The 10726-nt window shown below is 49.0% G+C and overlaps 1 protein-coding gene and 1 long non-coding RNA gene across 3 annotated transcripts in view; one reads left to right on the top strand and one right to left on the bottom strand.

The window, feature by feature from the left end:
- The window catches only part of LOC310686682, a 52334-nt gene extending 51520 nt beyond the window's left edge, over positions 1-814 (bottom strand). The window contains exon 1 of the long non-coding RNA XR_014516044.1: positions 585-814. This is a non-coding gene — a long non-coding RNA (uncharacterized lncRNA). The remainder of the gene's footprint in view (positions 1-584) is intronic.
- On the top strand, positions 52-4979 carry RHNO1 (RAD9-HUS1-RAD1 interacting nuclear orphan 1). Of its 2 annotated transcripts, none has more exons than XM_083460619.1 (3): positions 52-110; positions 1676-1942; positions 3342-4979. In XM_083460619.1, exons 2-3 carry the CDS (start codon positions 1778-1780, stop codon positions 4011-4013), a joined length of 837 nt encoding a protein of 278 aa, XP_083316745.1. In that variant the 5' UTR covers positions 52-110; positions 1676-1777; the 3' UTR covers positions 4014-4979. The 2 variants fall into 2 exon arrangements, with proteins under 2 accessions (XP_083316745.1, XP_083316746.1); XM_083460620.1 differs by lacking the exon at positions 52-110 and adding an exon at positions 475-544.
- The last annotated feature ends 5747 nt before the right edge of the window (positions 4980-10726 follow it).

A 10726-nucleotide genomic window follows, 5' to 3' on the forward strand; every position in this document is an offset into this window, starting at 1 on the left:
GCGGAGAGCGTCAGGGTGCTTAGAACGGGGGCGGGGCTTGGGCGGGCTGTGGGCGGAGACAAGGCCGCGCTCCGGAGCGGGGGCTTCGGCGGGATCCCTCCGAGATCGCGGTGCGTCTGGCGGGGGGGGGGGAGGACACTCGGGGAGGGGGCCGCGGCAGGAGCCTCTAAGGAGGCTGCGGGCCACATGCTCAGCCGAAACAAGGAAAGGGGCCGGGAGAGATCAGGGGGGTTGGGCTGGGTGGCCATCAATATACGCAGTGGCGTAGCGTGGGGGGTGCAGGGGGGGCGGGCTGCACCGGGTGCAACATCTGGGGGTTAGGGTTAGGGGGCGCAAATCCACGGGTTAGGGGGCGCAAATTACTTGCCTTGCCCCGGGTGCTGACAACCCACGCTACGCCACTGAATATACGGATGGTACCCAGCTCTACCTCTCTTTCAAATCAGAACCAGTGAAGGCGGTGAAGGTCCTGTGTGAGTGCCTGGAGGCGGTTGGAGGATGGATGGCGGATAATGGATTGAGGTTGAATCCTGACAAGACAGAAGTTCTGTTCTTGGGGGACGGGGCAGGCAGGTGTGGGGGACTCCCTGGTCCTGAATGAGGTAACTGTGCCCCTGAAGGACCAGGTGCGCAGCCTGGGCGTCATTCTGGACTCACAGCTGTCCATGGAGGCACAGGTCTATTCTGTATCCAGGGCAGCTGTTTACCAGGTCCATCTGGTATGCAGGCTGAGACCCTCCCTGCCCGCAGACTGTCTCGCCAGAGTGGTGCATGCTCTGGTTATCTCCCGCTTGGACTACTGCAATGCACTCTACGTGGGGCTACCTTTGAAGGTGACTCGGAAACTACAACTAATCCAGAATGCGGCAGCTAGACTGGTGACTGGGGGCGGCCGCCGACACCATATAACACCGGTCTTGAAAGACCTACATTGGCTCCCAGTACGTTTCCGAGCACAATTCAAAGTGTTGGTGCTGACCTTTAAAGCCCTAAACGGCCTCGGTCCAGTATACCTGAACGAGCGTCTCCACCCCCAGCATTCTGCCCGGACACTGAGGTCCAGTGCCAAGAACCTACTGGTGGTTCCCTCCCTGCAAGAAGTGAGATTCCAGGGAACCAGGCAGAGAGCTTTCTTGGTGGTGGTGCCCACCCTGTGGAACGACCTCCCATCAGATGTCAAAGAGAAAAATAACTACCTAACTTTTAGAAGACATCTGAAGGCAGCCCTGTTTAGGGAAGTGTTTAATAGGTTATTGTATTTTAGTGTTTTGTTGGAAGCCGCCCAGAGTGACTGGGGGGACCCAGCCAGATGGGCGGGGTATAAATAATAAATTATTATTATTATTATTATCATCATCATCAGCAGGGCTGCCAGGGAACCGAGGGGGGCAGATGGGTTGGAGAGGAGCCCCCCTCGGTTTCTTTAAAAAAAGTTAAGAATCGGGAGCATAGCTGTCAACTTTTCCCTTTTTTAAAGGGAAATTCCCTTATTCCGAATAGGATTCCTCGCAAGAAAAGGGAAAAGTTGACAGCTATGACCGGGAGCATCAGAAGGCAACCAAGGGAGGGGGGGTCCACCATATTAAAGATAAATTCATTTTGTGCTTGAGCTAGAACGCAAGAAGATCTCAAGCAAACAATCGATGGCAGAAGCGCACTATTTTTCTCTCTGCAGGTCTAGAAGCAGATTGTCCCACTCGTAAGGAGTGCCATTCGGTTTTTCCCCCGCTGACATCGGGGGACACCATGAAGCTGAACATTTTATTCAAAGCTGTTGATGCCTCCAAAGAGGAGGCGTGTGAGCAAAGGATGGAAAGGAGAGCTCTTGTTCACTGAGGCCCCCAAAGAGGGGCTTGTGTACCCCTATGGGACGCCACTTCATCCAGGGAGCAGTCCAAGATGTGTACCCACCAAACCAGTAAATCAGATTGGGAGTACTTGGGTATGGTCTTCTTGTCTTTTCCTTTATATTGTGGGAATATACTGTTAATGCACAACTGCAGCCCTTGCTTGGTGTCCTCACTGTTTTCTGTGCTCTGTGTTCAAAAGCTCACTATCCTGCCCTTGCCTTGCAAAATAAGACCACAAGTTATTATTATTCTTTTTTTTTAAGCTTGCCTGCCCATATTTCCTTGGAAAACCCAGCTCTTGTTAATTATTCTTATCTCTCTTTACCTGTACAACTATCGCTTTAGATTATTTTGGCCTACAAAATAGTTTAAAACTGTTCATACCTCCAAATTCTCTTTCAGTCCTGGAGACAGTTATTTCAGTGGAATTCTGTTCATAAAACATTTCAAACTTGACTCTGTTTCAACATTTGTATCAGAAGTACGTTCTTGACCACTAAGCAGATGCCATAAAAACGGTTGAGTGTTTTATGGTGCTGTGGGACACTGGTTTTGTAACTGTCTTTCTGGAAATTGCCAATAGAAGACAAGGAAGAGCTCGGCTTGTAGCTATGAAACCATTACAGTGCTTATTTTGCTCATAATTCTGGCAGTTTGGTGCCTTACTTCTCTTCATGAGAGAGAAATAATAAATAAAATAATAAGGTAACAATTGCATGCACATTTACTTGGATGTAACCTCTTGAACCCAGTGAGTCGTACTTTTGAGAAAATACGCATAGGATTACTGTAAATCACATGCATGAGATTTGGTTTTGTTTTTTAAAATCTGGATATTTAGAAAATGAATATAAATACAATATAATGTTTGCACAACCCTTTCTAGCAATTTCCAAAGAGGGATTGGCTATCAATGAGAAAATGGTATCAGTTACAGATAGGTAGCCGTGTTGGTCTGCCATAGTCAAAATAAAAAAATTCCTTCCAGTAGCACCTTAAAGACCAACTAAGTTAGTTCTTGGTATGAGCTTTCGTGTGCATGCACACTTCTGTATCTGAAGAAGTGTGCATGCACACGAAAGCTCATACCAAGGACTAACTTAGTTGGTCTTTAAGGTGCTACTGGAAGGAATTTTTTTATTTTGAAAATGGTATCAGTCATCGGAGCTGATAAGCCAATCCCTACCTCTGCCCACTTATTAATGGCTCCACTCTTGTACTTCCATTTTGTGACTGAGTAATTCTTAGTCCTCTTACATGGGCCCTGGGGGTAGAAGGTTTGGAAACCCTTGATTTAGAATATGCAGAGCAAAGGGTTAAATGAAGCATTTATCCATCATCTGCTAATTTCTTACACTGCCTTCAACTGTAATATGGAGATAATACAGACTTATGTTGCAGAACTATTGCAAAGATTACTAAGAGTGTACATTAAGGTATTTGAAATAGGGATGTTTGTGTTAGCTTATTATTATTGCTTATTTTCCTCAGATAATTCCACAGTTTGAGAGTGCCAGATCACTGGGTCTCCAGAGGTGGTGCCACGGTTCCCCAAGCGTGAAAATAAAGGATACCAGCCATGCCATCCCTGTGGTGGCAGGAAGGCGTTGGAGGCCTGCAGCCTACAAGTTTTCTCCACTAATGTTTGAGAATGCAAAAACAGAATCCTGTGCTGTGGGGACTTCACAACACCCTTTGGACTTTGGTGGACAAGCAGGAAACTTTGAGACATGCTGTAACCAGCCAAGGGTTCTTTCTGCTCCAGCTTCCATCAGCCCTACAAGCAATTCTAGGGCTGGGATGGAAAATCCTTGTCCCTGCCCCTTATCTCCTTATGCTGACCCAGTTGCATTCAGCCCACCAGAGAGATGCACTCCAGAACAGCCCTCCATTGAGGCCCATAATTATTGTCTGCCCCAGATGGATAGCTTTACTCCTGGCCCATTTAGTAATCATGTTGGTGAGGATATTTCTAATGACTTTGAGGCTACATCTGTGCTGGTTGAGGACACTCCTGAGGACGAATATGGAGTTAAGGTAACATGGCGGAGTCGATTTCTCTTAATGAAATACCTCAGAGAAAAAGGAATGCTGAGCACCAGGGACGTCTTAGTGAAGACACAAATGAGTGCAGTGCTTAGTGGGGCTGAAGATGGCCAATAGTTTAAAATAGTTTTGAAAGATCAATCTCCATTTGTGGTGTGTTCATCCAGTCCAAACAGATTTTGCAGGTTTTTATAGTTTAAAAAATGCAAACGTGTTTGCCTAGAAGTGACAGCTGGATACCAAAAGCAGCAATGCCTCTGTCAAAAACTGCTTTCAGTACTTCTAAACCTGGAGTGGAAAAATAGATTGAACAAAAGGTTTTTGTGCATGATAAACTGTCTAAATAATTTGAGAAGGTGGTATACTTGCAAGATAAAGCACAGGGGCATTTTATAAATCAATCAAACCAAAAAGGTCTGGTGTTTCTGGAAAGACATTCCTTATCGTACCTCCCTTAGTTTAAATGAATACAGTACCAAGTTATTTCTGTATTCCATGACTTCACTACTGATCTCTGCCATGACTTCAGTATGGAGACAGACAGCAGTGTTGTTCAGTCTTTACTGCCTCTATTATGCTTCATGTAGGAAATTACCCTGATTTACTTACAGCAGTGCTGGAAGGAATTACTTGTTCATGCTTTTGTGCCTTTGCTGCTCTTGGAAAAAGGGAGGGCATGGGGGAAATGCCTCTTTATATTTTTCATTAGACCAGTCGACACAGGCATGTTTTGGGTTATCTCATTCTTTGTATATATTCACGGAGGATGCTTCATGCAGATTTTCTATATAAAAGCTGTTTCATTTTATGATTAATTGCTTCATCCTTCAGCAAAATTAGTCTGTGGGACAATATGGTGTAAAACAACATAGCTTATGGTTCTGGAGGACATGAGTTTGCATAGCTGGGGGAGCCCAAGCACCTTTTATTTATTCAGTCGGGGGGGCGGGCAAGGAGTCAATATGAACTTAAAACATGGAACCCCATCCCACATATTTACCACTCCCTATAACATCATACAAAGCTTAGTGATTATTTTGTGTTTTTTTAAAAAAATACCCTAATAAAAGCATTGTCCTGTCAGTGTGGTTATTAAAAAACGCCGTTTACCTTCCCGCTATAAAGCGGTACCTATTTATCTACTTGCACTTAGGGGTGCTTTCAAACTTGCTAGGTGGGCAGGAGCTGGGACCGAAAGACAGGAGCGCACCCCGCCGCGGGGATTCGAACCGCCGACCATACGATCGGCAAGTCCTAGGCACTGAGGTTTTACCCACAGCGCCACCCGCGTCCCTGTCTTAGTCTGTAGGCAGCATTAAAAAAATCATGCATCCACTGTTTAGGGAAGTTTTTTTTCTTCTTGACATGTGGAGTTACACAGGGGGTAGATCATATATCCTAAGGAACGGAAAAACCCAAAATTCCGTGACATCTTTTGAGGCAAAATAATGTTAACAATTTCCGGATCTCTCTCTGTCCCCTGCCCTGTCCTGTCTTTTGCCAAAACAAAGGTGTCAACCCTGTGCCCAGACAGCAAGACCCTCCCCCCTCAGCCTCCCTGAGGTGGTCCAGAGGAAAGAAGAGCAAGGCATAAGGCACCAGCTGGGCTGCAGGAGTTGCTAGAAGGAGGCCTACAAAATGCCGCCCAACCATCTTAGGGACTCCACTCTTCTTCCAAAGCCATCCCATGAGGCAGCGGAGGTTTAGAATCAGAGTTCTCCTCGATGGGCTCCTCCCTTCCAGGGGGATGAGCCCCATCGGCCCCTCACTTCCCTCTACGGCACGTGCACAAACAGCTCCCTCTGGATCTCGTCCGCTCCATCTGCCGGAGCCCGTCTTCGGACACAGGAGAAAGTCCCTCACCCACCGAGGGTTTGAGACCCATTGGCTCCCCTCCCCTGGTTCCCCGGCCTCTTCTCCCTCTGACTGCTTCTCCTTGTCCCCCCTCCACTCCCTGGGCTCTGAGATGTCTTCCCTTTCTGGTTGTCCAGCTGCTTCCTCCCACCATTCTTCTGTGCCCAACCAGTCCATGAGATCGTTCCACCCCTTGGCCTCTGTCCCCACAAGGCAGCTTCCCCAGAATGTGGCTCCCCAGGGAAGGTGCCCCTCCTCCTGACAACTGCCCCCCCAGCCATGCCCCGCAGCCCAGTCCCCTGCTTCCTTCACTGGACCCCACAAAACAGGTTGGCCCATTCCTGCCCTCCTCTGTCCAAAAAAGGAGGGCCATTGGCTCACCTGGCGCCATGGGCTGCTGTGGGTCTTGCTGGGGGGGGGGCACCCTGTGGCAGCGTCTGAAGAGGCGCCTTAAGCACCTGATCCTAGAAGAGAAGAGCGGAGAGAGCGACTCAGATGCCGGCAGCCCCAATTCTGGGGGGGGGGGGGTGTTTGTGTGTGAGGAGGGGCGTCTGGAGAAAACAGTGAACCACTGCCAAATTGGCAGAACAGAAATACATATGTGGAGCCTAATTGATCTTTGCCGGCCCATCATGACCAATTCCTTCCATCTCTCTGCAGTTCAGTGACCTGAAGGGGCATCATCAGAGCCTGACAGAGGCAGCCCAGAGCATGAAGGGCTGGCAAAGAGAGAAAGGAGGTCCCAAGTGCTCTGGGTTCAAGAGCTACGGCCATGCCAGGACCCAGAGAGCCTGACCCTCTCATTCATGCAGTCAAGCAGTGTATAAATTTCAGGAAGCAAATGAAAGAAATAGGGAGAGGGGAGAGCTTTGGGCCATTCTTAACATTGTTACCGGAATTTTTGGAAAGGGTGGCGGGGGGTTTCCCCCTCCAGCAGGCACCATACCCCCCCCGACTGTACCCCAAATCAACACCTTCACTTCTGCAAATGTCCCCACAAAACACATCCTGACACAGTCCTTTCCTTTTTCTATTCCAAAGGCTCCCATAAATAAGGGTAGAACATTTGCCCTAATGAAAGCTGAGCCTTTCGCTCGCAAGGCGCTCAGCCAATCCGCTCAGGCTATCCAAAGAACTGTCCAATAGCAACCAGTGAGCGCCACGAAACAGCAATCTGTCTAGAGCAAAGCACTGAGGGCACAAGGAGAAGGGGATGACAGAGGATGAGATAGATGGACAGTGTTCTCGAAGCTACCAACATGAGTTGGACCAAACTGTGGGAGGCAGTGGAAGACAGGAGTGCCTGGCGTGCTCTGGTCCATGGGGTCACGAAGAGTCGGACACGACTAAACGACTAAACAACAACAACAACAGAACAAAGCACACAGGCACTGCAGCTGCCGACCAGCCATGGCCTCTGCTCTACAGGTAGGAATTCCCACTGGGAAAAGGGGAAAGTCAGAACCAGCCATGAAAACCATTCTTGGTCCATTGAAACTAGTCTTTTGTGTTTCAGTCTAGGCTCTTGTACTACCAACCCAGCTGTACGCTTGTGAAACATGGACCACTTATAAACGCCATCTCCAACTCTGAAAGTCTGAAATAAAATACACTCTTCTTTATTAATTGAGAAGCTGACTGAGACTGAAGTGATTTTACCAGGGAGAACCTGGTTGGGGGCAGCGGATTAGTGGTGTACGGGTCACTAGTCCGTGAGACGACTGGGGGCTCCGTACGAATGCCACAGTGACCAACTTGACTCTTCAGGCTTCGAGCAGAGGTCCATCCAGGAAATTTTGATTAGTCGTACTCATGCCAGTGTTCAGGGGTGTAGGAGGGAGAGGGCAAGGGCAGAGCTGGGGTGGGGTGGGGTGGGGGCAAAAAGGGTCTCTTCGAGGGGGGTAGGGGACATACTTTGTGAACATTTTCAATCAGCTTTTCCTTGAGAGACATCTTGTAGCTCTAGGTAAGTCTAGCAAAGCGTGCGCACAATGACCGGGCTCTCCGATTGCCGCTGCAGTACCGCCTTCAGAAGGGAACTGTGAACCCAAGATGCGGACTCTAAGTAAAGTGCATGAAAGGAAGCCTGCCGAGCTAATTAGAATATCGTTGAAAAGTTCATTTATTTCAGTAATTCAACTTAAAAGGTGAAACTAATATATGAGATAGACTGATTACGTTGCCGTAATCAGATGTTTATTGCTACAGCTTAGTCATCGAGGTGTCAAAATCAGTTGTAATAGAATTGCACTGAATCAACAAGTAGAATAAGGAAAATTAAAATTATTTTTTCTTTAATTTTAATCACAAGTGGACTCTTTATTACTGCAATTGCAGTTGTTCAAAATAAAATCTAGTTGTACCTTAGTTTTGGAATAGCTTAGTTCCTAAATGTTTTGGCTCCTGAAAGCCGCAAACCCTTTTCTTACCATCCTGCAGGTGTTCCTTATTAATCTCTATACCACAAAGTAAAAGATATACTTGGAAATAAATACTGCTATTTTCAAGAAAGCTCATCAAAGGACTGCTGCTACTTGTTTTGGCAACCCAGATATTTTCCTGCAGGACTCTGCTCTGAAGCATTATTATTATTATTATTATTATTATTATTTGGCACTACCTTCAATCAGAAAATGAAAGCTAGTCTGGGGTGAAAATGCGCAGTCTAGGATATGAAAAATGTTTCAATGAGTAAGGCTGACCAGACCTGAGTTGAGTATAACAGTGACAAGATCTTTCCAACCTTTTTGGAAAAAAGATCTTCCCACCTTTTCTTACCATCTTTTCTTACTATCATCAGCTAACCATCGCGATATAGCAATATATCACAATGTCTGAAAGAAGGATGGGTGAGACTGGGCTGAGGAGGGAGGGAGCAAGCAGGAAGCACGGCCAGGAGAAAGGAGGCAGCCCGCTCGCCCCAGCGAAGGTGTAGGCAGGCAGGGGCCAGGGTTCGTGGGCGCCCTCTGCCAAGACAACAACCCGTTGGGCTGTCATACTTACCAAGAAGTGAAGTTCAGTCATATTCCGCCCAGTGCTCCGGGGTGTAGGAGGGCAAGGGCGGAGCTGGGAGGGGGACAAAGAAAGGTCTCTTAGAGGGGGGGGGAGGGGACATAGGGAAGGATCTTTTCTGGGAGGGATTAAGGGGGGAGCGGGCAGCTTCAGGGTGAGGGAGCAGAGGAGGGGGACAAGGTCTGAGGGGGACACTGGGGGGAGGGGGGCAGAGGAGGGGGTGGGCTGAAGGGAGAGGGAGCAGAGGAGGGGGACAAGGTCTGAGGGGGACACTGGGGGGAGGGGGAAGGAAGGAGGGGGATGTCCTCGGGGAAGATCTGGGGGGAGGGGGCAAATTCGGGGAGGGGGGAAGGCGGGAGGGGGATGTCTTCAGGGAAGATCTCAGGAGTAAGGGGGGCATCTTCGGAGAGGGGGCAGATTGGGGGAGGGGGGCAGGGAGGGATGGTTGGGGTCCTGGGCAATGGGAGCACTGGCGCCTGCAGCAAGACATCTCTCTATATGTCTGCAACTGCCTTGGAGTTCTCTGGCGTCTCCAGGGACACTGGAACCCCGCCATTGTGACACAAATGGCTGCAAATCCCAGGCAACCAAACTGGGATCCTCCAATTTGTGGGTCAAAGTCAACCTCCCCAGAGGTCTGTTTAACTTGGCCCACAAGGCCATTTTCCCAGCGTCACGCTCACCTGGTCCATGGGAGATGATGAATTGGGCAGGAGTTTGGGATCCATCTTCAGTTAGCTGCATAGACTCAGGATCCCGTCACTGTGTGCTTTCTCCAACTCCACTGATTCCCTCATAGATTTGGGGGCATTTGGGGACAGCACTCCACTGCTTTCTCTTCCTCGGCCTTCATTGGCTGAAATGTCAATTTGCTCGGAGCCCCCCACTCCCCCACTCCACCCCCTTTTAAATCCTTTCCCCCCTGGATGCGAAAGAACAGTAAGGGGGGGTTGCTATCTCAGCAAGAAGTCCCATTCCTTCCAAAGGGAAGCAAAACAAGCACACCAGCTCCAAGGCTTTCTGTGCCTACCGGTGGAACCAAAGCCTTTTGCCTTCCACCCCTGGCAACCCCCCAGAATGGCTCCTTGATGGCCTCCCAGCCAGAGCAAGAGGGTCTCCAGAGCAGGTGTCCCTCTTTGCAGGTGAACGTCCCTCTCCTGATAGGCTGGAGGAACCGGATGCTACCTATTTTAAGGCCTGCCCTATTCTTCCGACTGTAAATTGTTCTTATAATAATAATAATAATTTATTATTTATACCCCGCCCATCTGGCTGGGTTTCCCCAGCCACTCTGGGCGGCTTCCAAAAGAATATTAAAATACTGTGATACATCAAACATTAAAAGCTTCCCTCAACAGGGCTGCCTTCAGATGTCTTCTAAAAGTCTGGTACTGTAGTTGTTGTTCTCTTTGACATCTGGTGGGAGGGCGTTCCACAGGGAGGGCGCCACTACCGAGAAGGCCCTCTGTCTGGTTCCCTGTAACTTGGCTTCTCGCAGTGAGGGAACCGCCAGAAGGCCCTCGGCGCTGGACCTCAGTGTCCGGGTAGAATGATGGGGGTGGAGACGCTCCTTCAGGTTTACTGGACCGAGGCCGTTTAGGGCTTTGAAGGTCATCACCAACACTTTGAATTGTGCTCGGAAACGTACTGGGAGCCAATGTAGGTCTTTCAAGACCGGTGTTATATGGTCTCGGCGGCTGCTCCCAGTCACCAGTCTAGCTGCCGCATTCTGGATTAGTTGCAGTTTCTGGGTCTCCTTCAAAGGTAGCCCCACGTAGAGCGCATTGCAGTAGTCCAAGCGGGAGATAACCAGAGCATGCACCACTCCTGCAAGGCAGTCCGCAGGCAGATAGGGTCTCAGCCTGCGTACCAGATGGAGCTGATACACAGCTGCCCTGGACATGGATTTAACCTGTGCCTCCATGGACAGCTGTGAGTCCAAAATGACTCCCAGGCTGCGCACC

This window comes from Podarcis liolepis, assembly GCF_965112155.1.
Source record: "Podarcis liolepis genome assembly, chromosome: 9".
Classification (NCBI taxonomy): Eukaryota; Metazoa; Chordata; class Lepidosauria; order Squamata; family Lacertidae; genus Podarcis; species Podarcis liolepis.